At 39.1% G+C, this 27,988-nt stretch overlaps 2 protein-coding genes across 2 annotated transcripts; one reads left to right on the forward strand and one right to left on the reverse strand.

Annotated features, from left to right (window-relative positions):
* The first annotated feature begins 540 nt into the window (after positions 1-540).
* On the forward strand, positions 541-20,204 carry LOC142555221 (ABC transporter G family member 12-like). Its single transcript, XM_075665977.1, has 9 exons — positions 541-1,018; positions 16,531-16,613; positions 17,568-18,029; positions 18,125-18,247; positions 18,475-18,594; positions 18,844-19,128; positions 19,231-19,503; positions 19,586-19,693; positions 19,776-20,204. Exons 1-9 carry the CDS (start codon positions 769-771, stop codon positions 20,130-20,132), a joined length of 2,061 nt encoding a protein of 686 aa, XP_075522092.1. The 5' UTR covers positions 541-768; the 3' UTR covers positions 20,133-20,204.
* A 2,989-nt stretch (positions 20,205-23,193) lies between these two features.
* Positions 23,194-25,831, reverse strand: LOC142504403 (uncharacterized). Its single transcript, XM_075617277.1, has 4 exons — positions 25,639-25,831; positions 24,877-25,337; positions 24,284-24,567; positions 23,194-23,653 (listed from the first exon to the last, which is right to left on the reverse strand). Exons 1-4 carry the CDS (start codon positions 25,829-25,831, stop codon positions 23,194-23,196), a joined length of 1,398 nt encoding a protein of 465 aa, XP_075473392.1.
* Positions 25,832-27,988: the final 2,157 nt, after the last annotated feature.

Here is a 27,988-nt window from a genome sequence, read left to right on the forward strand (position 1 = left end):
ATTATTACATTTTGAATATAATGTATCAAAATTATTACATGTTTAAAATATGAATGTTTGAACATTTATATAAGGTTGATAAAAAAATGCAAAATTTGTATAAATGCAAAAATATATTGGAAATGCAAATTTAAAAAAATGCAAAATACTTATAATAAATATTATTAGAATTTTATGAGTTTCATTCGAAACTCTTAAAAACTGATATATAAATAAAATTTAACATTTTAAAAAATTTCCAAAAATATTTATAAAAATTAAGAGTAACCGTGGAATATGAAAAATTTCTGAAAAATACAAATGTCAAATTATATAATTTTAAACCATTGACCAAAAACAGAAGTAAAAAAAAAGAAGTCAATTTTGATTCCAACTTTTTGTTAAAAAATTACAGATATGGAATCAAAAGCTCACATTCACAAACAACTCAAAATACTTCCACCCAACTAAAATCTAAGAAATGCGTCCTAAAAACTCCTGTTAAAGACTCCCTACATTCATAATTGTCCGTAGTACTTATCAACCAAATAACATTCACTAAACAAATTTTGGTTATTTATTTACCCACATGAAAGCTTGCTGCATGTTATTAAAATCTCTGTTCACCCAACCCCACTCTGCGGCGCAATTTATGGCAGCATTCAAGTGTGCCCGCAGAACAGCATTTTTCCCCAGTTTAATTTTTGGAAAGTCTCGTTCCACTGCATTATATAAACAGCATCGAATTCGTTTTTCTGGTTCTTACCATAAAAATAGCCAGATTATAACATGGACATAGAGATATCTCCGCCTCCTCCGGCCACGTTCAATGGCGGACAAGATCTTGAAAGCGGCGGAGTTGGAGGAGGAGAGACCTGTTTGGCATGGCAAGATTTAACAGTGATGCTCCCGAATTTCGGAAGCGGGCCGACGAAGAAGTTGCTGAATGGGTTGACGGGTTATGCTGTTTCGGGGAGGATCATGGCGGTCATGGGTCCTTCCGGTTCCGGCAAGTCTACGTTTCTTGATTCTTTAGCAGGTTAAGTGCATCTTCCTCTCTACTTGTGCCTTTTCTTGTCCTAGTACGTGTATATATTGTGTTGCACCATTTCGGTGATTCCGACCAAAAAAGGATGATTTTTTTTTCAAAATAAGGTCGATTCCTTAAGATTTAATATTTACTATTTAGATAATCAAAATCATATTTAGAGGACGAAAATAATTGTTTCTTCTAAGTTTCCATGTATTTTTATTGTGTCGTCTCATGAGTTAATTTTCTGAACAGATTTCCGATCATACCCAATAAATGAAAAATATAATTTTTTATGTCAAAATTATTATATAATTATAGATCAGATCAATTCATGTCACGAATAAAAACCTTTTGAATGAATCAGACTCATGTATGTGGTTAGCAGATATGTTTCGTTATGTATATATTAAGATAGTTTGTTAATAAAAATATAGAATTTATATTAGTATTTCAAAAATAATTGGAGTCGGTGTCATAAAAGCCAACCCACAACTTTCCATCATATATAAATGGGAAAATTGCAAAAATTATCATATCATTAATCTGTCTTATTTGTTTTTGTCATCTAATTAATAAAAATTAGATTTTGATTATTTAAGTTAGTTCTTTATTTCATGTCTTTCGGTACTTGTTTCGATTGTTAATGTGATATTATACACGTCAACATTTTGCAATATCACATGCTATTTACGGAGTAGTCTCATCATTCCCTGTACCTTTCAACGAACTTGAAGCCAAAAATAACTTTTAAGTTATGTGACTAAAATCTACGAATCAAAATCCAATATAAACTAATTACAATTTTCTTTTCCGTTTGCTAAACTCTTTCCTCCTCTTTTTTTTTTCCCTCTAGCTCGTGTTTTCGAAGCAGCATTGCTTATATTCGAATATGTACAATATTCTAAAAAATTATATATATGTAAAATATAAAATCTTAAATTTGTACTGTATTTCGAATAAATTAACAATTAATGATTTTCACAACGCTCATTTCAAGACAATGTTAAATTTCTCAAAATCTCGAATCTCGTTAAAAAGCAAAAGACTAAAACACCACTTTTTATCTTTTTTTATAATATGAAATAATTAATAAACAATATATAAATAAAGACGAAGACATTAATTGCAGTATCCAACACAACATAAATTCCACCAATATAAAATTTATACTCTCTTCATAATCATTTCAATTAAAAATAGGTATATTGTGATACGGTTTCATGAATCTTTATCTGTAAGACGTGTCAACCCTACCGATATTCACAATAAAACGTCATACTCTTAGCATAAAAAGTAATACTTATTCATGGATGACCCAAATAAAAGATCTGTCTCACAAAATGAAATGTGAGATCGTCTCACACAAGTTTTTTACTTCAATTATATAGACTTCATTCTTTTTCAGTTAACTATATATATATATGTATATATATATAAACACACACACACACTCTCCAATTTTTATATATATTTTTATTAAGAAACACTTATTAACTAAAGCTTGAAAACGTGCCACCATTATTTAAATAAGATAAAATAAGATTGTAATCTTTTTTTACCAATGATTTTTTTAATACGTACGGAAAACCAAACAAAAATTTATATTTGAGACTGGATGAATAGTGTATTTTTTTAGTGCAAAAACTTTTACCAGTTTGTTTGAATTAACCAGCGACGATTCAAAATTCGAAAGGTATCTACAATTCTAGGTGTGTATTTAATGCACGCACAAATTCCTTATTTGGTATCCAAACCTAAATATATAGTAGACATCATAATTAATACACACATGGTCGACTTAAAATTGTGTCAGAATAAAACTCAAATAGAGAAAAATGACAATAAATATAATACCAACTTTTGTTCATTCGATTCCATCAATAAATAAATAAATAAATCTATTGATTTCATTTTCATTAATTTCATGTCTAACTCCCATTTTCTTTTTCATCCTTTTAAATATATATTATTTATTTATTTTTATCAGTTTACATTTATCATTAAATATATTAACCACTTCCAACAATTTTTTATCCTATTAAAACATTAATTAAATAAAGGTAAAATTGATTTTTTTTTCTTTCTAGAATTTAATTTTATAATAAATTTGTAAATGTGTTTGAAAACAAACACAAACTTTTATATATATATATATATATAAATTAAAAGCGAATTAAAACCAAATCAACCAATCTTATAAAAAAAATTAATACTGTATGTATATAATAAATTTTTATCTACTAATTTAATCTGAAAATAAAAAATAAATGTATACAAAATCATCCTAACACAAGATGTCAAAATATATATATATCAGTATAAAAACATCTGTAAAATATACTAAAAAGAGGCAAATGTTAAAAGTTCTAAACGATTTTTTCAAGGAAATTCAATCATAAAAAAAAATCAAATTAAATAGATGGGACATGTCACGTGTATTTATTAACAAAATTAAATGCTGCACCCCACTAGTTGGAATAATAGCCGCAATGTACTGTGCTCTACGTATAGTGATGTTTCATCGCCGTAATGATATAAGATTTTGGCAAAGCATTTAAATTTCATACCATATATAAATTATGTTATATGCTACATATAGTATAAGCAACATAGCCACATTGAGGTCGTAAGGGTATCCCACCAGTGATTAGGAGTTTGATTTCCCTGCCAATTAACACTTTTGCGGGCGAGTCTGTGGACTTCCAATGCGATTTATCTGACTAGAGTGGTTTGTAAGTTATTGCATTACATCGAGAGTTTAATCAGTACGGACTGAAAGGTAATGACGACCGAGGGTTCCCACGCATAAAAAATATATAGCTGCATTGAGCTCCAAAGCAGTTCTAATATCCATCTGATCAATCTCCAAGTAAAAAATAGCTGCTAAACCAAGCACAACATAGATAGAGGACATTTTAACCACCGGAGAGAATATATCCTCAAAATCAGAACATTAATTCTTTTGACTCGAACCCTTACCAACCAATCTAGCTTTGAACCCATTTATTCTCCAAAGCTCATATTAGGATTTCATCTCATCTTGCATGGCATCAATCCATTCATTTTTGTGTACATCTTCCATTGCTTTTTCATGGTATTTAGGTTCTCCCCCATCATTCAATAAAACAAACTCACTGGCAGGATAGGTGTTCGAAGGTATACGAATTCTGGAAGATATTCTAACTAGAACCCGAGTTTCTGATTCTAGATCTGCCTCAACCTCTACATGAACATCAATAACAGGTGAGTCAATCTAAATAACACCTTCGGCCTATACCGGCACTCAGGTTCTTAGGTACCATGTCAAAATCAATCAAATTATCACTAGGCTTGTTTCATGTTTTGTCTGCCTATCAATATCCTTCAGATTCTGATTTTCAACAAATACGACATATCGAAATCTGATGAGTTTCTTTTCCTGTGGATCATAAAACATGTAACCATACTCATCATGGCTGTAGCCAAGAAATACATACTCTCAGGTCTTAGCGTCAAGCTTGAACATTTCATCTTTGGGACTATGGAAGAAAACCTTGCATTCAAAAACACGCAAGCGTTTATAAAAAATATCTTTTTGGGACCAAACCCTGTCTAGAATGTCAAAACTTAAAGGCACATAGCTATAAACGTTGTAAAATAAAAGGCATCACCCAGAGTTCTTGTTTGCATAGAGCCACAAACATCAAAATGAACTAAATCAAGTACTATACCTGGCTTTCTTGATGGAGTAGACATCTTTAAAGCAACTCAGGTTTGTTTTTCAGCCAAACAATGAGAGCACTTTTTCGAAGTCTCATTCTTTATTTCAGGAATCATATTTTTCTTGATCAAAATTACAGAGCTCTTCTCATTAATGTGACTAAGCCTGCAATGCTACAATTAGACATTATTCTCAGCTTCCACTGCATTTATGGATCGATCAGCCTCTAGTAAGCTTCCACTGACTATTAAAGAAGATATTGCAGAAACCCTCATCATCAATTTTTCCAGCAGAAATCAGATTCAAGCGAAGATATGGTATACGTTTAACATCTTTAAAAAGTAGCATTGTACCATTATTAGTCTCCAAACATACATCACCCACACCAATAGCTTTAGATAAGCCATTATCACCTATTCTAACATTTACACAGTCACATGATGTATAGGATATAAAGAAATCTCTTTGTGATGTAACATGAATGGATGTACCATTGTCCACTACCCTACTAGTCTCATCATATACAAAATTAACAGAATCATAATCATGAATGATAAGAAAATCATCGGTAACAGTAGAAACCTGATCGTCACCATTACTCGAATCATTCATCTTTTGCTTTCCTTTATCTTTCTTATCTTCTTTGTTTGGTCGTCGAAAATTCTTCGCTATATGTCCATTGATACCATAGTTTTAACACACGACATTGGCATATCTGTTGGATTTGCTTCTGCCTTTATCTTTGCCTCTTGGACCTCTACTTTTGCTTCTCCCCCTCCTTTCTGTAACCAGGATATCCGAGTGCGAATTATAAATATGTGAATTTATTCTCAACTCCTCATTCAAAACATTTCTTTTTGCCAAATCCATGCTAATAACACCATCTGGGGCTGAGTTACACAAAAGAAGTTCTGAACATGTCCCACGAGTCCGGTAGTGTACATAAAATCCATAAACCCTGCACTTCTTCATCAAATTTGATCTTCATTCCAACTAACTGATTAATAATACCCTTTAAATTATTCAAGTGATCAGTCATAAAGTTCCGTCTTTTTATTTCAAACCCATCATCTCTTTGATCAAATACAACTTGTTATTTCCAGTTTTTCTAGCATATAACTGCTCAAGATTTTCCCACAATGTTCGTGCATTTTTCTCATCACTAACATGATTCGACACATTATCATCTACCCACTGTCTTGTGAAACCACACACCTGTCGATGCAATATATTCCATTCAACATTGGTTTTCTTTTCAAGCTTCTTTTTTTCAAACTCACACACAAAATGTCCTCCAATTTTTCCTTTCCATGTATGATAATTCGAACCATTCAAATTCAACATTCTATTTGTATTAGTTTCCATTTTCACCACAAGACACTAACCAAGAACCTGATGCTATACCACTATGTTGGGATAAAAACATATTAACCAATAACACAACATAATAAATTATCCATCCCTTGTGTGAAACTAGCACGAACAATATCAAATAGAGTAAATAAAATCAACAAGCACAATTAAAGCGTAATAAACGACATGAATGATTTTTAACGTGGAAAACCTCCCCGGTGTGAGGAGTAAAAACCACGGGACGACCGGAGTCCACCGAAATAATCTCCATTATATGTATAAAGAAATTACAACCAGTCCACAACCAAAGTCAACCAATACACAATCACAAATAACTATCAAGATATCACAACCTTGAAACAACAAGACAATTAGAAAGATCTCACCCAAAAAGCCTATTGTCCAAAATCTATTCCCATCAATACAGAGCTCCAAATCCAATCTACACAGTCCAGAAAGTACCTCACGACTTTCTAAATATTATGTCCAAACTTGAGCTAAATCCAATAGTTAGATTTCCGCAAACGGCCTTCACAAGCAGACTGCGAAGGTTATGCGCGAGAAACCAACAACCTCTATTCATCCTCCAGAAACTGATTTTAATGATCATAAAACTCGATATCCACTGTTCACAATTTAGTTACTTCTTTATAAACAAGATGACCAAATTTCAGCTTGATCCAACAATTCAATAAGTCGAAAATGCTTGTTGGTTGATTTGCAGGGATATGTGCAAATCGAAAATTCTCTCTTTCTCTCTATATTTTGTGTATTATTTTTTACGGCTCATGTTTTTAACTAGGGTAAGACGCATGCACTTTTTTATTCTTCATATGAGCTAGATTTATTGGGTTTTGGCCATCTCTACATGAAGAAAACCATCCAACATTTAAAACTTCTAAAATACGAGTTTAATCCTGAGTTAGCTTAATTTATTGTTTGAAAATGTTTGAAAAAACTATTATGAAAATTTTCTTCGCAAATTTATAAAGGAATCATAATCAGTTTTTTTTTTTAAAAAATTGCAAACCCTACCTAATTACCAGAAGAGAATAGAACATAACAATCTGGTTAAAGAGAAAAAATAGATGAAATCTGATGTGATCTCGTTAAAATAGGGTGAGCCGGGTACGAGGCTTCCAACGGACCAAATCAATAATTTATAATGTTTGGGAATTTGAATGAAGATAATGGCTTGGATCAATACCTGTAAACAAGAAAGTAACTCGTGAATGGGCGCCGGAGGGATGTCCGGCGTGGCCACTCCGATGCTTAAGTCAGCAGGCTTTTTGATGAACACAAGCAATATTTGAGAGGAAATATGTAAGTGCTTTTAGTTCAAAGATTTCAGAATCATTAAATGACTTTAATACCTGCTATTTATAGTGGAAGAATGGGTAGTTACCTTGATTACCACACCACCTACTAAGTCGGTTTATCATACTAGCTTCTGATGACTTCTCGGACACTCCAAACCCAAGTGGTTCTGACGGATTAGACTGCCTGTATCGATCACACTCGAGTGTGGTGCAATTCTCGAGGTGGCCTGGGTAGTTGGTTACCTGGGTACCTGTATGAGAAACCGGGTGGAGAAGAAGTGCCCGGACAGCTGGCTTCTGATCCGGGCTATTCAACCGATAACCCGGGTCATCATTAACCCGAAAATGGGTCACCATTAACCCGGACCTTTACAGGGGTATCACCACACATCCTAAAAATAGTCGGGCTAGAGCTTGACTCGCTGTCCCGATCAGTCATACATGTTTACTCCAAAACATATCCCGGAGTGAATAAGAGCCTTGGGTCTCTAATATCCTGCAGAAGTGATGAGGTGTCAGGCTTCCATATCTCTCAGGTTTTGAACATTCATCGTTTAGTACTCTCGGGAAATCCAATGAATGTCATTATGCTGCATGCGTTAACAGTGACACCGTCGAAAATTGTTCGTATTCCGAGGTAATAATGAGCCTGTTTCCTCGATACCCGTACACGTCTTTTCATCTGCCTGCTCAATTTCCTAGATTCCCTCTGATCGTCCAATTGGATTCGGATCGACGATGGAGACTGATTCCTTCCTATATATATATACAGTAACCTGCTTACCTATTCTCCAACATTCCATCAATTCAGTCCTCAAGAAGTACAATGGCGGGTTCTAGTGGTTCGAAAGCTCCCGACATGGCAGCAGAGTTTATGCAAGCAGCTTTTGAGAAACGGAAATCTGAATTGGAAGATGAAGTCTTCCAAAAGATTCTCCATTACTGGGAGGAGCTGCAAGGACTTCAGCTTCTTCACGAGTGGGAGGAGGCTATCACTCCTGAACTGGTGGCCAAGCTTGCAAAGTAGCGGGAACGCTTGCAGATTTCTGATACGGAGGACCTCTTTGGGGACTGACTTTATCCTCCAACTATTGCTTCATAAAGAGAGGAGGACGCTGCAGAAGATTGCCGACTCCGCTAGCTTTATGAAGGCATTCACTGGTAGCTCTGTAAAGAGTTTTGTGATTAAGTGGATAGCCTTTGTAGAAGAGGAATTTTTTAATGTAACGGGTAAAGAATTCCCGGAATAATAATAATAATAATAAAAAAAATGCTTATCTAGTTACTCTTATTGTCCGTATTTCATTGACACCGCATGATATATGTACCATAAAATGAATCAGAATAAATATCCAGAACTGATAAGTGATCAACTGAAAAAACCGGGCCCTAAAATTCCTAGGGCTCAAAATGAAGTACCGGGGCCTTACTTTTCCCGGGATTAAGATAAGATGCCGGGGCCTTAGACCTCCCGAGCTTAAGATGAGATCTTGGGTATCCCACGGGGTGCCATGATAACGCGTGCCCTTTCTATCAACGATCAGGAACGTTTCGTATTTCGAGGAGCCGATAAGTCTGACATTTTTAATTATTGCGTGTGTCCCGTCGTAAGCCTGATACAATTTTCTAGGCAAATCGTGGTAGTCCACGCGTGCTTTTTAAATAAACGACTGAGATCTTCCCCCACCGCCTATATATACTAACTAACAGGTTTTCCAAAAATTACTCTCAAATTCGAAATTGCAGCGAAGCACTTGCGAATTCTCTTCTCGAGACTCTATTTGTGCGAGATCATTTCCGGCAACCTTCCACCGCATATATCGTCGTAAGTTTTCTTCTTTTAAAATGTCTCACTCCACTTCTTCCACCTCAGGAGCGAATGCGCGAGGCTCTCCTAGCGCTGAGTCTTCCGCACTTCGTTCCGATTCTCCTCCCTCTCCCCCACGTCGCTCCATCACCCAACCTTCTAAAAAACCAGTGGCACTTCCAACCAAACCTCTTTTTTCTAAACCTTTATCTTCTGGCCACTCCCGGGCCCGAGCTCTTGCGAAGAACAAGGGTAAGGGTAAAGCCAAGGTCTCGAATCCTCGGGCGGTTGAGATCCTGGGAACTCCCTGGTTCTCCTCTATGCGTAGCGCCTTACGCTTGGGGGCAGATGAGGAACTCCGAGCGCTGGGCAATATTCCTTCTTCCATTTCTATCTTGATACCTGGGCCCTCTGATAGGGCCGATAACCCTCCTCCTAGGTACACTACTTTCTTTCGGGACCAGGTTAGGAATGGTCTTCGGTTTCCCGTTCATCCCTTTTATATTGATGTTGCCAAATTTTTTGGTGTACCTGTCAATCAATTTCATCCCAATTCTTTCAGGATTATGGCCTCGGCCTATGTCCTTTTTAAAATGAATAATCTTCTCATCACCCCCCTCATCCGTCACTATTATTTTTCTTGCCATTTCGGGGATAATGCATTTTCCCTTAAATCCCGGTTAAACGCCCGATTCCTCGATGACATCCATTCCTCTCAAAAGGGATGGAAAGGAAGATTTTTTTACATCCAACCCCCGGGTCCTTTACCCTGTCTAACCCGGTTTCTCCCTTCCCTTCCCCAACAACCTTCCCTTCCTCCATCCTATAAATTTGAGGAGCCTTTCCTCCTGAGTCAAACCCTCTTGGAGGGACACAAGTACTCCTTTCCATTCTTATCTCAGAAGAGAACTTAGTGGCCTACGAGTTGAGTGCCCGGGCTGAGGACCCCATAGACCGGGTAATTGATGAGGTGGCTGGCTCGGGCTCTCAACTCGGTACATACTTTATCTTATGTGCTTCCTTATTCCTTTATCTTGTTTATTTAATGTATCATAACCCTGTCACTACTCTATGCAGATAACTTTGAGATGCAAGCAGCTTTTGCTAAAAGACGTGCAGCTGAGAAGACAGCCCGAGAGAAGGAAATGGCGGCTCGCCGGGCAGCTGCAGAAGAAAAGAAACAATGGGATGCAGAAGCGGCAGCCTTGAGAGCTGAGGTGTCCCGGGAAGAACCTCCCCAGGATGGCGCTTCCCGGGCGATGACTGAGAACTCGGAGGAATCTGAAGATCTCATTCCCCTCACTCAGAGAAAACGAAAAGCTACTGCAGAACCCGAGCTGGTTATTCTCGAAGACCCTTCCGAGGGTGACCAAGGCGCCTTCCGATCTGCTCCACCTCCTCCTCTCCCCCCCCCAGTCTAATGAAGAACCTCGCCAAGAGCTCCCTTCAACCGACCAGCTTTCTCTGGCTAACATCTTCTTCGAGGGAGCTTCCGCTGTTGGTGTTAAGCGTTTCAAGAAGGTGCTCAACCCTGCTGAGATAGCTATCCTGAAAAGCACTCCTTCTAGTGTGAGGTTTTTGGAGGGGTCCAACCGTCTTCTGTCTGTAAGCTTTATTCTTTTATTTCTTTTCCCTCTCTCTCCCCCCTTTTTCTTTTTTAAAATTCCTTCTTGTCCAGGCTGCCCAGATGCTAGTTTCGGCCTTTGAAGAGGTGGCAGCGGTGGCAACCAAGAAGGGTAAGCAAGCCCGGGCGGCTCAGGATATTCATGACCATCTCCAAGGAGAGATGGCCCGGGCTCAGAGCTTTTAAGAACCAAGGTACGGAGCCGGCACACAATGTTCTTCCACAAAAATTTCAATACTTCCTGCTCGGTGATCTTTGCTAAAGGCTCAGCTTCAACCCACTTGGAAAAGTAGTCAACAGCTACCAGTAAGAATTTTTTCTGAGCCCGGGCAACCGGAAAAGGACCCACGATGTCCATGCCCCATTGATCAAAAGGGCAGGATGCCCAAATAGGCTTCATGAGAGTGGCCGGGCTGTAGCTGAAATTCGAATGATGCTGACAGCCCTCACAAATCTGGACCAAACGAGCAGAATCTTGTTTTAAGGTGGGCCACCAGAATCCAGCAAGCATTGTTTTTCGAGTTAAAGACATTCCTCCGAGGTGCTCGGCACAACACCCCTCATGAATCTCTCGGAGAACATAATCCACCTCTTTTTCATTTAAACATTTCAAAAGCGGTCCTTGGAATGATCTTCTGTACAAAATTTTATTTAAGAGAACAAACCTGGGAGCTTGTCTTTTGATCTTCTGAGCTCGGGCTTTATCCTCAGGGAGCTCATGGTTCGTAATGTACGCGATCAGCGGTGTCATCCATGAATCTTCAGGCATGGGTGATGCTTCTTCCTCCGTAGAGAGAACCAGCCGAGTAATATGCAGCACCTCCCGGGTATTAACTTCTGATAAGGAAGTAGCCATTTTAGCCAAAGTGTCTGCCTCACTGTTTTCTTCCCGGGGTAGTTGTTCAATACTCCAATCCATGAAGCTTTCTGCTCGGGCTCGAATGAGCCGTAAATATTTAAGCATCCTGTCATCCTTAGCCTCATAAATGCCCTTTATTTGTTGAGTGGTGAGCTGTGAATCAGAATATAGAATAATACGAGAAGCTCCAACTTCCCGGGCAGCTCGAATACCTGCAAGAACAGCCTCATACTCAGCTTCATTGTTGGTTATCCGGGAATCAATTCTTAATGCTAATTTGACCTTTTCTCCCAGGGGAGACACTAACACCACCCCTACTCCGCACCCCACCAGGCTAGATGCCCCATCCACTGATACTTTCCATACCTCCTCCTCGCTGGGCTGGATCATTTCAGATAAGAAATCTGACAAAGCCTGCGCTTTAATGGCCACTCGGGGCTTGTACTCGATGTCATATTCACCCAACTCTACTGTCCATTTTATCATTCGCCCGGATACTTCAGAGTGAGTCATGATCCTACACAGAGGACTATTGGTAAGAACAATAACCTGATGTGACAGAAAGTAAGGTCTTAGCTTCCGGGCGGTCATGACCAGGGCCAAAGCAATTTTCTCCATTTCGCTATACCGGAGCTCAGGGCCCCCTCAGAGCATGGCTGACATAATAGACAGGTTTTTGATCAGTTCCTTCCTCTTTTATTAGAACAGAGCTGACAGCATACTTTGTAGCGGACAGGTAGACATATAATTTTTTCCAGGTTCTGGTTTCACCAACACCGGGAGCCCGACAAGATGAATTTTCAAGTCCTGGAAGGCCTGTTCACATTTCTCATCCCATCCGAATTGCTGGGCCTTCCTTAAGACTTGAAAAAAAGGATAACTCCGGTGTGCTGATCGGGAAATAAATCTGGAAAGGGAAGCAATTCTCCCAGTTAGATTTTGTACCTCCTTGACAGATCGGGAAGATGGCATGCTTAGCACAGATTTGACTTTCTCTTGATTCACCTCGATCCCTCGTTCTGTCACAATGAATCCCAAGAATTTGCCACACTTCACGCCAAAACTACACTTGACAAGGGTTAAGCTTGATTCCATAATGCATGAGAGTCGCAAAAGTTTCTTCTAGATCACTAATAAAGCTGGCACCCTCTCGGGATTTGGATAGAATATCATCCACATAGACTTCCACATTCCGTCCCAGCTGCTTCTCAAAGACTTTATCCATCATACGCTGGTAAGTAGCCCCTGCATTCTTCAACCCGAAAGGCATTACAATATAACAAAATGTACCTCCCGAGGTGATGAAGCTGGATTTGTCTTGATCCTTTTTAGCCAGAGGGATTTGATGGTACCCCTGGTATGCGTCCATGAAACTTAGCAATTCATAGCCCGAGGTGGAATCCACCAGCTGATCAATCCTGGGCAGAGGATAATGATCTTTGGGGCACGCCTTGTTGAGATCGCGGAAGTCTACACACATGCGCCACCTCCCGGTGGTTTTGGGTACCAAGACCACATTCGAAAGCCATGTGGGGAATTGAATTTCCCGAATGTGGCCAGCTTTCAGAAGCTCCTTAATTTGCGCATCAATTACTTTGTCCTTTTCAGGGCCAAAGTGCCTCTTTTTTTGTTTTACTGGGTGAGATCCCGGGAGGATGTTCAATTGATGTTCTGCTATCAAGGGAGAAATCCCTGTCAACTCCTGTTGGGACCAAGCAAACACACGAATATTAGTTTTTAAACAATGAATCAGACTGACTCGAGTGGGTATACTGAGATCTCGGGCCACCCGGATTTGCTGGCCTGGTCCGATTTCTATTACTTCTTGTTCTTCTTCTGCCACAAAATGCACCTCTCCTATCCCCATCGTTCTTTCCCCGTCCACCCTTGCCTTCTTCCCTTCCTTCCTTGTTCTACTCTGATCCGCCCGGACTGCCTCCACATAGCATTTCCGAGAGGATGGTTGATCTCCTCGGACTTCTCCCACCCGAGCTCCTACTGGAAATTTTATCTTTTGGTGGTATGTGGATGCTACGGATCTCAATTCATTCATAGCCGGTCTCCCCAAAATGATATTATATGATGACGGGGAATCCACTATGGTGAATGAAGTCATCACCGTCCTCTTAAGATCCTGAGAACCCAAGGTTAATGGCAACATGATCTCCCCTTCCGGGTAAACCATATGGCCAGCAAAACCAAAGAGGGCAGTCTCTACAGCCTCTAGGTGGTAGCCCTGCAAATCCATCTGTACAAATGCATCTTTAAAAATTACATTTACAGAGCTGCCTGAGTCCACAAAGACCCGTAGAATATCATAATTCGCCACTCGGGCTTGGATCACCAGGGCGTCGTTGTGGGGCAGATTCACCCCTCTCAAATCTTCCGGGCCAAAACTAATGATCGCCTCATTCCCTCCTGCTTCTTCTACCTCCAAACATTCCCTCCTGCTTCTCCCCTTCCTCGCCCGGTTAGAATCTCCATCAATAGAGCCTCCTAATATCATTTTGATCATTCCTGTGGCAGGGGGCGAATTCTTTTTTCTCTCGGGCTCAGGTTCCCTTCTTCTACTGGGCTCAATCCTCGGGATATTCCTCACACTTCCTCTTCGGGCGCTGGATCCTGGTGGCCGAGATGTCCAAGGTGGCACTCTCGGCCTCTGGCTATTGTTACTGGGTCCCGGGATGAAGGGTGAGGCATAATCCCCTTTAGTGCCTTGCAGTTTTCAGTGTTATGGTGGCATACTTTGTGAAAAGAGCAAAATCCACTCTTTTCTGGCCGGGATAACTGATGATCCGGGGCCAAATCTCTGCTGCACTCCTGCACTTCCCTCTCCCGAGCAATTTTCAGAGGCACGTGGTGAGAAAAGTGCCATGTATTGCCTCTTTTCTGTCCCCTCTCCTCGGGCTTAGACATCCGGTCTCCTTTTTCCTTTCTCACAGCGTCCCTCTTTTGTTTCTGGGCCTCCTCCATATTGATATATTTTTCTGCTCGCGACAATAGATCCTCGAAATCTCCCGGCACCTTCTTAGTCAGTGACTTGAAGAACTCACCCTCTCTCAAACCCTGGGTGAATGCAGTAGTCTTTGTTTCGGTGGCACAAGTAGGGACGTCTAGGGCCACTCTGTTGAATCTTCTGATATAGGCCCTTAAACTCTCTTCTGGGTTCTGCTTAACTTCAAAAAGACTAAAAGCAGTCTTTTTGTACTTTTTACTGCTGCTAAAATGGTATAAAAACACCTTCTGGAAGTCTCCAAATGAACTGATACTTTGGGAAGTCAAGCCTTCGAACCACCTCTGAGCTGAATCCACCAGTGTTGTTAGGAACACCTTGCACTTGATTCTATCAGTGTAACAGTGCAACATGGCCATATTTTCAAACCTGGCCAGGTGTTCCTCCGGGTCTGCAATTGCCATCATAGTCTTTCACCTTCGCAGATTTGAAATTTCCAGGAAGAGGCTCCCGGACGATGATATCAGAAAACGGGCATCCTCTCAGGACTGCCCGGGCAACGCTCCGTCTTTCCAACTGTCCTTCCAAGACCTTCATCTTCTGCCTTAATTCCATCAATTCCTCTGCCACGGTAGGAGATTTGGACCCAGCGCTGGATCCCTCGTCTTCTCCTACCATCTCGTTATCCCTCCTTCCCTGGCCCTGCTCCTGCTCCTGCTCAAATCCCTGATCACGTCCCTGCTTATCACCGGGTGGTGTGACAGGGTGAGAGACCTCCTTCCTGGCCATAGCTAGCACAACGGCATCGGCCATCATTTTCTTTAACTCTTCCGGGGTCAGGGTAATGAGGTTTGTTCCAATGTTATTAACATCAGCTTGTCCTGAAGTTTGCCCCCCATCACCCTGGGCGTGAGAATTACCCTGGTTGGTTCTTCTCGTACGAGCCATATCAACGTCTCGAACTCAGTGTTTTCCCACAGACGGCGTCAATGATGTGATCTCGTTAAAATGGGTGAGCCGGGTACGGGGCTCCAACGGACCAAATCAATAATTTATAATGTTTGGGAATTTGAATGAAGATAATGGCTTGGATCAACACCTGTAAACAAGAAAGTAACTCGTGAATGGGCGCCGGAGGGATGTCCGGCAGTGGCCACTCCGATGCTTAAGTCAGCAGGCTTTTTGATGAACACAAGCAATATTTGAGAGGAAATATGTAAGTGCTTTTAGTTCAAAGATTTCAGAATCATTAAATGACTTTAATACCTGTTATTTATAGTGGAAGAATGGGTAGTTACCTTGATTACCACACCACCTACTAAGTCGGTTTATCATACTAGCTTCTGATGACTTCTCGGACACTCCAAACCCAAGTGGTTCTGACGGATTAGACTGCCTGTATCGATCACACTCGAGTGTGGTGCAATTCTCGAGGTGGCCTGGGTAGTTGGTTACCTGGGTACCTGTATGAGAAACCGGGTGGAGAAGAAGTATCCGGGCAGCTGGCTTCTGATCCGGGCTATTCAACCGATAACCCGGGTCATCATTAACCCGGAAATGGGATCACCATTAACCCGGACCTTTACAGGGGTATCAGAATCCATGGTTGATTGTTTCAAATGTACTTCAATGCAAAATACAATTTTCATTTTTATTTATTAATCAGTTCGAGATAATAAAAAAATTTATTTTAAGAACTAAATTAAATTTTTATGCTTAAATTTCAGCTATATGTACTTTCACGTCTATAATGCTTGACTTCGTTATTGGTTTTTATGTGATATTTAAATCTTATGCTAAATATAATTTACATTTTTGTAAAACATGATTTATATTTATGGAGACAACTAGGATTTCTTAATTTTCGTTTGCATTGTAATAATATAACATGTTTGGCTCGCAGGCAGACTATCGGCGAATTTGGTGACGACGGGAAATGTTTATATTAATGGAAGCAAAAGGAGAACTCATGATTACGGTATTCTTGTAAGTATATAGAAACTCAAACTTATTATAAATAATTTACTAAAATATACTATTAAAAGGAATTATAATATTTTTAATTTTAATATAATCTTTATATTTTTTTACATAAAATTGTTTAATAGCATACATTTTTAATATCAAGTGCTAATGGATATCAGTACTACATTAACAATTTTGGTTCGATGGTATTAATATTTAAACAAATATTATTTTAAATATTGTACTATAAACTTTCACACTTTGTTGTTCTAATATATATAAACTGAATCAATTTATAAATAGCTCTTTTTTTATTGGACTTTTCTTTTTCAATTTATTTTTAAAACATATCATTAAATAGAATTCTACTATAAAATTTATTTTTTAAAAAATAAAAATTGATAAAGGCCATTTTTATGAACATAATAAATTTATCCACTCATTTTGTTTTTTTTTTTAAAAAAATTAATATGAAAATTATTGGAATGAGTGCTTTTGATGAAAAACACAGAAACTCTTATAAGATCGTCTTACGAGTCAATTCTTAAGATGAATTATCTACCTGATCTGACTCATGAAAATATATTACTTTACATGCCAAAAAAATTATTTTTGATTTCAGATATAGATTAGATCGATCCGCTTCACCAAGATAAATATTATAGACCGTTTCAAAAAGAAAAATTGGTTAGACTCTTTATATCACTTGAGAGCAAAACATGTGTTTCCATCTCTTGACCTTGGTGGCCATCTCCGGATTTCTCGAGTTTGTTCATTCAATCATGTGAACCTCTCATATTTTATGAGTTAGAAATGCCATGATTATGCAAGAAAATCAGTGCTTGACATAGTAATATTTTGATCAAATCCCAAAACAGTGAAATTTAATTTTTATTTTTTTAAAAAAACTATGAATATTTATATAGTTTCTTAAAATATTCATCATCACAAGTACTCTGATGTGTTATCTGTCAGGCTTATGTAACTCAAGAAGATACATTCTTGGGGACACTTACAGTTCGAGAAACCATCACATACTCAGCATTGTTAAGGCTGCCAAGAAACACAACAAAACAAGATATCAATGAGACTATAGAAAACACAATCACAGAAACAGGACTTCAAGATTGTGCTGATCATACCATTGGAAACTGGTTTTCGCGAGGAATAAGCGGTGGGGAGAAGAAGAGGTTAAGCATCGCCTTAGAGCTCGTAACACAACCACGTCTCTTGGTTCTTGATGAACCAACAAGTGGCCTGGACAGTGCATCGGCTTTCTTTGTGATTCAGGCTCTTAAGAACACTGCCTGCAATGACAGAACAGTTTTATCGTCGATTCATCAGCCTAGCAGTGAAGTTTTTGCACTTTTTGATGATCTTTTACTGCTGTCAAACGGAGAAACGGTTTACTTTGGAGAAGCTAAAATGGCGGTAAAGGTATATATGAATAAAGGATGAAGTAAAATTTGTGTGTTATTTTACTTGAATTTTCTATTATTCCTGATATGGGATTCTTGAATATCATTTTACAGTTCTTTGCTGATGCTGGATTCCCTTGTCCCAGTAAAAGGAACCCGTCGGATCATTTTCTTCAATGTATTAATTCGGACTTTGATTGTATAAACAACATTACAAAGAAATCTGGAGAAGAAAGTGTGAGTAAATTATATATGTATGTTTCACTGTCCTAATAGTAAGTATGATCCAGGCTTATAAGAAATCAGAGGACTCTCCTTTGAGGAAACTTTTTAGATGATGTATTGGTAGAGTCTACGCCGAATTACTGTTGATAGGCGGATCTTATTTTTCCTTTTTTTTGTGATGCAATATGAAAAAAAAACACAGAAACTGACATTATTTAAGGTTTTTTTTTCCTTAACAGGACACAAAGAAAGTTCCTTGTTTAATGTCAGCGGAGATCAGAGCAAAGCTCCTTCACAACTATCAAAGATCGACAATCGCATCAAGAACACGAGCCACAATTCGAGAGATCCCAATCACTGTGAGAATTTTGTCCATATTTCTTGGAGAGAGTGAGTATTGATTATCTGGTTATGATTAGCTCGATAGGAACAACGGATCCATGTAAAGATTTGGAACTATTGTGAGTTGATTTATGAGAGTTTTTTTTCTAATAAGAAAGAAAGAAGCATGGTTTACGCCCGTAACGTCTCTGCAAAGTCTAGTATGTACATGCTCTTGTAAGAAACATGTTTTCTGCCCTCTGATCCTGAGCTTTTGGTTCATGCAGGAAAGACATTTCTTGTGGAAAACTAGTGAGAGCAAAGCAAGCTGGTGGAAGCAACTTTCAACGCTAACAAAGCGATCTTTCACAAACATGTCCAGGGATTTTGGATACTATTGGCTAAGAATCATAGTGTATATTGTAGTATCGATTTGTGTTGGTTCAGTCTTCCACAACCTGGGGAACAGCTACAATTCACTCTTAGCACGGGGATCTTGTGGTGGATTTGTATCAGGTTTCATGACATTCATGACCATTGGAGGCCTCCCATCATTCATTGAAGAAATGAAGGTAAATCACAATCCCGGTTTGAAATATAAGTAATAAAGATTACATTAGAACAAGTATAAAATCAAGATTTTGATGTATAGTTTCTGCTATTAAATGGAACAGGTATTTTACAAAGAAAGGCAGAATGGACACTATGGAGTTGGAGTATTTATTCTTTCAAACTTCATCTCGTCATTTCCTTTCTTAGTAACATTGTCTTTTAGCTCAGTATCCATCACATATCTGATGGTGAAGTACCATCCCGGTATCTCACATTTCATGTACGCTTCACTCGACCTACTTTTAGCCATGGCAGTGGTCGAGAGCTGCATGATGGTCGTGGCTGCCGTCGTTCCTAATTTCCTGATGGGAGTCATGATCGGGGCCGGTTTTTTAGTAAGTCATTTACCTACCAATACACACTTTAAAAGAGATGTAGACCTGCAGAAGGTCACACATAACCTTTATGTTACTGCAGGGGATTATGATGGCTACAGCTGGTTTTTTCCGATTCATTTACGACCTTCCAAAACCATTTTGGAGATATCCGATTTCATATATAAACTACATGGCATGGAGCCTGCAGGTAAAAGTTCAATACTCATAATCTTGAACTCCTACAAAGAAGTAATAATGTGTCTTTTCTTAACTGGGAAATACATACAAAGGGTGCATACAAAAACGAAATGATCGGACTGGAATTCGAACCTCGTGACCCCAGCCCTGGCTTACCAAAACTGAAAGGAGAAGATTTCCTCACATCCGTGCTTGGCGTTTCGTTAAAGTACTCAAAGTGGTGGGATCTAGCAGTGGTTTTCGGCATGCTGCTGGCTTACAGATTTCTCTTCTTTTCCATCCTCAAGTTCAAGGAGAGAGCTGGACCAATATTTCAAACATTTTATGTACAGAGAACCCTGAACCAACTCAAGAAGAGGCCATCATTTAGAAATCCAGCCTCATTTTCTTCTAAACGTCACCAGTCTTTCCATTCACTGTCTTCTCAAGAGGGTCTCGACTCTCATTAAATTGATATCATATACAGACAGAATCTTGAAACATGATATTTAATATTGAATTTCATTATTATACACCGGCAATTTTGACTTTATATAAACCAAGAAAGAGCTGTCTGTAGTATGAACCAGAGGTACGCAAATACATGAAAAAGAGCGATAATAGTTTTGCAGATACTTTCAATCTAACTCCACCCTCTTCTTTTATCCGGGTTGAGAGTAACACAAGAGAGTGAACATACAACGTACTGAGTTTTTTGCTGATCAGAATTCACTCTTAATTACTACATCAGATTGTTTTCTTCAAGTTTCAAATATGATGGCTTATTTCATTTGATTATTTGTTATTTATTAATTGTATTTCTTGAACTTTCAAATATGACGTATATAGAAGAAGTCGATTAGAATCAATCATAATAATTTTAAATGTTGAAATTGTGAAGACCTGAAAATCCACATACTCAGTGGCATAAAAACATGGTTTAGTGGCTGATTAAACATGACTTGAGACATGAGATCATGGAGTAGTGGCTTGAGACATAAGATCATGGAGTAGTGAGGTGCCTTACCAATTCTCTATAAAAAGGCACCAATTTCCACACATAAATCACTCCAAGTTTCTACCAATTTTCGAGTGCCAAAATTCGGCACAAATCCAGAAAGTTTTTCTCGTCGTTTTAAACTTCAGAATCCGATCTCCACTGTTCAGAATACACCTACACGTGTTAGTGAGCAACATATCCAAATTTTAGATCGATCCAACAGTTCAATTAGGCGCAAACATTTTTTCAAGGTGACTGATTTTTGGTGTCAAACTTCAAATTGTTCATTTCAAGATTTTCGGAACAATTTCTCAAGTAAGTGGGTTTTTGCTATTGTAAGGCCCGAGATTTAATTACTGAAATCAGAAGTGATTAATTGACATGATTGAGGTTATACGATCTTGAATGAAGAAGCCGGGCGTGGTTGCATTGTGAGCCAAGATTTTGGACAGAACGTCTGGCGCCCGAGCGGTAGAAAATAACCGCCCGAGCGCCAGTGTTCAGTAACAGAACATGTGGCGCCCGAGCGGTAGTTTATAACCGCTCGAGCGCCAGTGGTTAGCAAGATAAGGACCGGACAGTATGTTCGGCGCCCGAGCGGTATATTGTGACCGCCCGAGCGCCGAGACTGAAGTTCATGGAAATGGGACACGTTTCTTCACATGCAACGTATATGTATATATATATACTATGCTTCAGAGATAAGAAAAGAAAGGAAACGAGAAAGCTACGGAAAATCCTTACGCCTTTATATTTCGATCCGTCTGTCCGATTGTGAATCCGACTTCGGTACTGTGTTCCTATCGACGCAGGCTTCAACTGGATGTAAGTTTTGTTACGTTTTGTCATGTCTTGAAATTATGATGTTGTCAGAATCGAATATGATTCAAATATGGTGTTCTTGACATATTAGACATCATAGAATCGAAGTCAGATTAAGAAACAGATTGATTATGGAATTGTTATGATTTTCAGAGTTGAATTGATTGAGATTTGATATCAGAATTGAGTTATTACTGATCTTAAGTGTCACGCCCCGAAACTCGGGATTTGACACCGGCGTCGTTTAACAATCACACAATTGAAACAACCAGCCTCGTAGCATACTATAAACCAAAATACCAGTTTATTAATCATAATCTTAAAAACCAAAGTTTTTACAACTGAAATAACTAATGAAATAAATGCGGAAACAGTTTTTACATAAAACTTGAGTACCAAAATTCAGAAACCTCTTTACTAGCAACTCTCGAGATTAAAACAATTCACCAGCCCCAAAATTGTTCCGATTCTTCTTCTTCAATCTGCTCTTCGGATTTATCTGGGAAGGTTGTAAGGGGTGAGTATTTTGGGAAATACTCAGCAAGTGGGGGCCGTTCGAGTACAACAAAACAACATGCAATTTCGAAATATACATACCATGCAAACATAATTCTTATCACGTGCGCATCATTAACCCGACACTGAGATTCATCTACTTTCAATGGTTTACTGATATCAGTCCCTAATTTTTACTCCTCTAAGGGGACGAGGCCGTATAGCGGTTATCTCCCCCACCGCGTAAGGGTACGTATGGTTGGGATTCCCACCCATATCAAGTTGAATTCTCACAGTGTCAAAACATTTATTCATGCAAAATATCGTAACCAGAAGGGTGTAGAAGAAGAATTGTACTCGCCCGAATTTTTATAAAACCGAAAATATATGCATCGAAATTCAATAATTTAAAACAAGCCCACTTACCTTAAATTCTTGATGAAAAACGTAAAAAGGCTAGGGTTCTTCGAAATTCCTACTTCACTGGTTGGACGGCGGCAGGGCTTCGCTGGGCTCGAAAATTCCTAAGGGGACTAGAGCACAAATTTTCGAAAATTTGGTGTGATATGTGGTGTGATTTTCGAGTCTACAGGGCCCTCCTATTTATAGGGGTTGGCTGCTATCGTGATCGAGTGATATCGCGTTTGAATCTGAATCAAATCTTTATCGAGAATCGTGATCTATCCGTGATATAAATTCGAACTCTAAATCTTTTATCTCTCAATTTTCGAAATTCTCAAATATATACACTGTAAATTTCGAATTCTAGGGATTTTATTATCCTTTGCCTGATTTTTATCCCGGTATCTCCATATCAACTCAAATCTTAGGCATTTATCTGTGAAATTTCAAATAATAATATACACGATATTATTATTAACTCAATCTTGGTAAAATCTTACAAATCTCACATCCTCAAATGAGATAAATCCTGGTATTCAAAATATACTATCGTGATAAAACTTAAAATTCTTGGATTTTACATCCCTCCCTCCTTATGGGAAGTTTCGTCCTCGAAACTTGGGTTGGCTTGGTCTCCGAAGAGGTATGGGTATTGGTCTATCATCCTTTCTTCTAACTCCTACGTGGCTTCTCTTTCCGTGTGGTTAGACCATTGTACCTTGACGTAGGGAATGATACGTCGCCTTAGTACTTGGTCCTTGGTGTCCACAATTCTGATGGGAACTTCTTCGTACTTCAGCTCTGCTCCCAAGTTACTTTCGATCATGAGCGGTTCTGCTTTCCAACACCTGGCTTGGGTCCGAGATGTATTTCTGTAGTTGAGACACGTGGAAAACGTTGTGAATTCTAGGCATGTTTGGTGGCAGCGCCAATCTGTATGCTAATGTGCCCACTTTTTCCAAAATCTCAAAGGGTCCCACATAACGAGGGTTCAGCTTCCCGGCTTTAGTGAATCGGACCACTCCTTTCATAGGCGAGACTTTTACGTAGGCCTTCTCGCCGATATTGAATTCCACTGGCCTTCTTTTCAGATCTGCCCAACTCTTTTGTCGATCTTGAGCTGCCTTGAGTTTCTCTCGGACTACTGTAACCTTGCCTATTGTTAACTGTACGAGTTCGGGTCCTACTATTGCTTTCTCTCCCACTTCATCCCAATATAAGGGTGATCGGCATTTTCTCCCATACAGGGCTTCGTATGGAGCCATCCCAATACTGCTGTGATAGCTGTTATTATAAGCAAACTCGATCAATGGTAGATGATTGCTCCAATTGCTACTGAATTCTAGAGCGCGGGGTCGCAGCATGTCTTCCAGGGTTTGAATTGTTCTCTCGGTTTGGCCATCGGTTTGTGGGTGATAGGCCGTACTAAGAGTCACTTTAGTTCCCATGGCCCCCTGAAAGCTCTTCCAAAAACGTGAGACGAATCTTGGGTCTCTGTCAGACAGGATGCTCACTGGTACTCCATGAATTCGTACAATATTATCCATATACAGTGTAGCCAACTTGTCCAGATTATAGTTCATACGGACGGGTAGGAAGTGTGCAGATTTTGTAAGTCTATCTACAATTACCCATATTCCGTCTTGACCTTTCCTCGACTTTGGTAACCCTACCACAAAGTCCATGGAGATGTGTTCCCACTTCCACTCAGGTATCTCCAACGGTTGCAATAATCCTCCAGGTTGTTGGTGCTCTGCTTTGACCTGTTGACACACTTGGCATTTAGAGACAAATTCTGCCACGTCTCTTTTCATTCCATTCCACCAAAAATTGCTTTTAAGATCTCTGTACATCTTCGTACTCCCTGGATGGACTGAAAACTTGGATTTGTGTGCTTCTGACAGTATTTCTTGGCGAAGGTTATCGCATTCTGGTACACACAGTCGCCCTTTCATCCACATGACTCCTTTGTCATCAGTTTGTAGATCTTGAGACTTCCCGCTTTCGACTTGTCCCCTAAGTTTCTTTAGCTCAGGGTCTCGATCCTGGTTTAACTTGACGGTCTCTTGCAGACATGGTCTCGCGGAGAGTGAAGCAAGAGTAATTTTGCTCTCATTTTTTCGACTCAGAGCATCGGTCACCTTGTTCGCTTTACCCGGGTGGTAACTGATTGTCAGGTCGTAATCCTTCAGGAGTTCGATCCACCGTCTTTGTCTCATGTTAAGTTCCTTTTGGGTGAACAGGTATTTGAGGCTCTGGTGATCTGTGAAAATTTCGCACTTGGCGCCATAGAGATAGTGCCTCCAAATTTTTAAGGCAAATACAACTGCTGCTATCTCCAGATCATGCGTAGGGTAGTTCTGCTCGTGCGGTTTCAACTGCCTTGATGCGTAGGCTATTACTCTTCCCTCTTGCATGAGTACGCATCCCAAACCTTCCTTAGATGCGTCGCTGTAGATGGTGAATTCCTTATCTTCAGTGGGTAAGATTAGTACTGGCGTGGATGCGAGCTTTTCTTTTAACGTCTGAAAACTTTTCTCGCAACCTTCGTCCCAGATGAACTTGGAATTCTTCTGAGTGAGCTTAGTCAGTGGTATAGCTATGGAAGAAAAACCTTCGACGAACTTCCTGTAATAACCTGCCAGTCCAAGAAAGCTCCTGATGTCTGCGGCGTTCTTAGGTTTTGGCCACTCTGTAATTGCCTCAACTTTCTTGGGATCCACTGATACTCCTGCTTCAGAGATTACGTGTCCTAAAAAGGATACACTCTTTAACCAGAACTCACATTTCTTAAACTTAGCGTAGAGTTCCTTCTCTCTCAAGGTCTGAAGTGCAATGCGGAGATGCTCTTCGTGATCATGTTCGTTGGAAGAATAGACGAGGATGTCGTCAATAAATACTACTATGAACTGATCCAGGAATGGCTTGAAAACTCTTTTCATTAGGTCCATGAAGGCTGCAGGTGCGTTGGTCAGTCCAAAAGACATCACTATGAACTCATAATGCCCATATCTTGTCCGAAAAGCTGTTTTGAGAATATCTTCAGCCCTGACCTTCCATTGGTAGTAGCATCTTCTCAGGTCAAGCTTGGAAAATGTTGTAACTTCTTTAAGTTGATCGAAAAGAATCGTCTATCATTGGAAGAAGATATTTATTCTCGATTGTGATCTTATTGAGTTCTCTATAATCTATACACAATCTCATACTTCTGTCTTCCTTATTCACAATCAGTACTGGAGTTCCTTATGGAGACGTACCCAGTTGAAATTGCTTCTTGTCTGGCAATTCTTGGAGTTGTTCCTTTGGCTCTTGGAGTTCAGTTGGCGTCATTCGGTAAGGTGCTTTCGAAATTGGTGCTGCACCAGGGACCAGATTAATTTCGAACTCAACTTCGCGGTCCGGGACTATCCCTGGGAGTTCTTCTAGAAAAACGTTCGGAAATTCTCGCATTATTAGGGTATCTTCCAGCTTGAGCTCAATTTTTTTCCTGCACTTCGTTCACCATTGCTAGGTAAATTTTTTTTTTTTGCCTGATTTAATGGCTTTCCAAGTCTGGGAAGCAGAAAGAATGTATTTCTGTCTCTTGGCATTGCCATGATACCTTATTTCTTCTTGGTTCGCGTTTCGGAGTTTGAAATTATTATTATTTTTTTACTCCGGCAATCTGCTATTGCACTGCTCTTAGATAACCAATCCATCCATATGATGACGTCGAAATCTTACCAAAGTGCTTTGAATCAAGTCGGCACTGAATATATACGAATAGATGATGATTTTATTCTATCTTGAAATTATCACGATTACTATCTCAAAACTAAAAACCCATATAAAATCTTGGAACTTAATTCAATATCAATCTATACCCTATTGATTTAAATACCAAAAATTATAACTCAGTCGTCAGAAAATAAAATCTTATTCAACCTTGTATAAATGAAATTAATCATCAATTAATGTTTTTGTTAAATCTTACTTGCACTAAACCTTACTTTCCTCAATATCCAGCAACAATCTCATAACTTATTTTATTCATATAAGATCGTAATCTACGAGTTATCCCAAAATAATATAAATTACTTAAACCTTAAGATATTGTTTCCCAACTTCCTTTTAGACAAGGTAACCCAAAATTATACATATTTAAAGTTAACGCTTAGCATTCTTTAAGAACCCAAATTAATGTTTACACATTTAACTATTGCCCAAAATCAACTTCCATATTGGAATATCCAAAACTTATTATAACTCTTATCTCAGATTTTCACATACTAGTTTTTTTTTTCTTCCCATAAATACTTTATTGTCCCCAAATCAAATATTTCACCTTAAATCAGAAGCTTAAGTCAACTTATATCAGATAAGTACAATCCCAACAATATAGGTCAATATTAATTGTTTCCTTAATAAAATTCCATAAAAATCCGATAAGCACTACAAGAAACGCGTTTAACGAGATTTTTCGAGATATTTTCCAAAAATGGAAAGTCTAGAGATAAACATATGGATTGAAAGAATTCGTCGAGAGGGTTTCAGAACAGTTGACAGAACCGAATTCGGAGTTTCCTACAAAAAAAAAAATCGAAGGACGTATGCTGGCAGGTTGACTCGCTGACTCGGCCGGGTTGACTCGTCGGAGTATGGTCGGAGCAAATTCTTATGACGGCGAAGGGGTCAGGATCACAGAACCGGTGGTGGCACGGCATGAATCGGTAGGAAAACTACCTAATTTGGCGGGGAACTCGCGCAACTCGGTTAACTCAATGAAATTGGGCGTTTCCGATTGGGTGATCCGAACTCAAAATTGATTGTTGGTAAAAGTTACCCATGGATCATAGATTGGTTGGCTATAAGGAATTGAAAATCGGAGTAGGATTGGTAGGGTAATTGGACAAAATAATTTTCGGGTTAGGGTTCATACGCCAAATTCGTAGATCTGAAATTCCGGTTTCATCCGAACGCGAAATATGAAATTGTTTGAGGGATTTTGTTCGTCTCATCGAGACGGTTCTAGATCTGGTCTCCGATCAAAGAAACACTACCGGAAGCGGCCGGAATCGGAGAAAAACGCGGCGGCGCGCGTAGGGGCTGTTTGGCCGAATTTTTTTTTTTTTTCGAAATTTGATTTTTTTTTTGAAACTCGATTTTTCCCACTCGGATTATGAACCTGGCGGCTCTGATACCACTAAAATGTCACGCCCCGAAACTCGGGATTTGACACCGGCGTCGTTTAACAATCACACAATTGAAACAACCAGCCTCGTAGCATACTATAAACCGAAATACCAGTTTATTAATCATAATCTCAAAAACCAAAGTCTTTAAAACTGAAATAACTAATGAAATAAATGCGGAAACGTTTTTACATAAAACTTGAGTACCAAAATTCAGAAACCTCTTTACTAGCAACTCTCGAGATTAAAACAATTCACCAGCCCCAAAATTGTTCCGATTCTTCTTCTTCAATCTGCTCTTCGGATTTATCTGAGAAGGTTGTAAGGGGTGAGTATTTTGGGAAATACTCAGCAAGTGGGGGCCGTTCGAGTACAACATAACAACATGCAATTTCGAAATATACATACCATGCAAACATAATTCTTATCACGTGCG

This window comes from Primulina tabacum, chromosome 9 (genome assembly GCF_025594145.1).
Source record: "Primulina tabacum isolate GXHZ01 chromosome 9, ASM2559414v2, whole genome shotgun sequence".
In the NCBI taxonomy this organism is placed as follows: domain Eukaryota; kingdom Viridiplantae; phylum Streptophyta; class Magnoliopsida; order Lamiales; family Gesneriaceae; genus Primulina; species Primulina tabacum.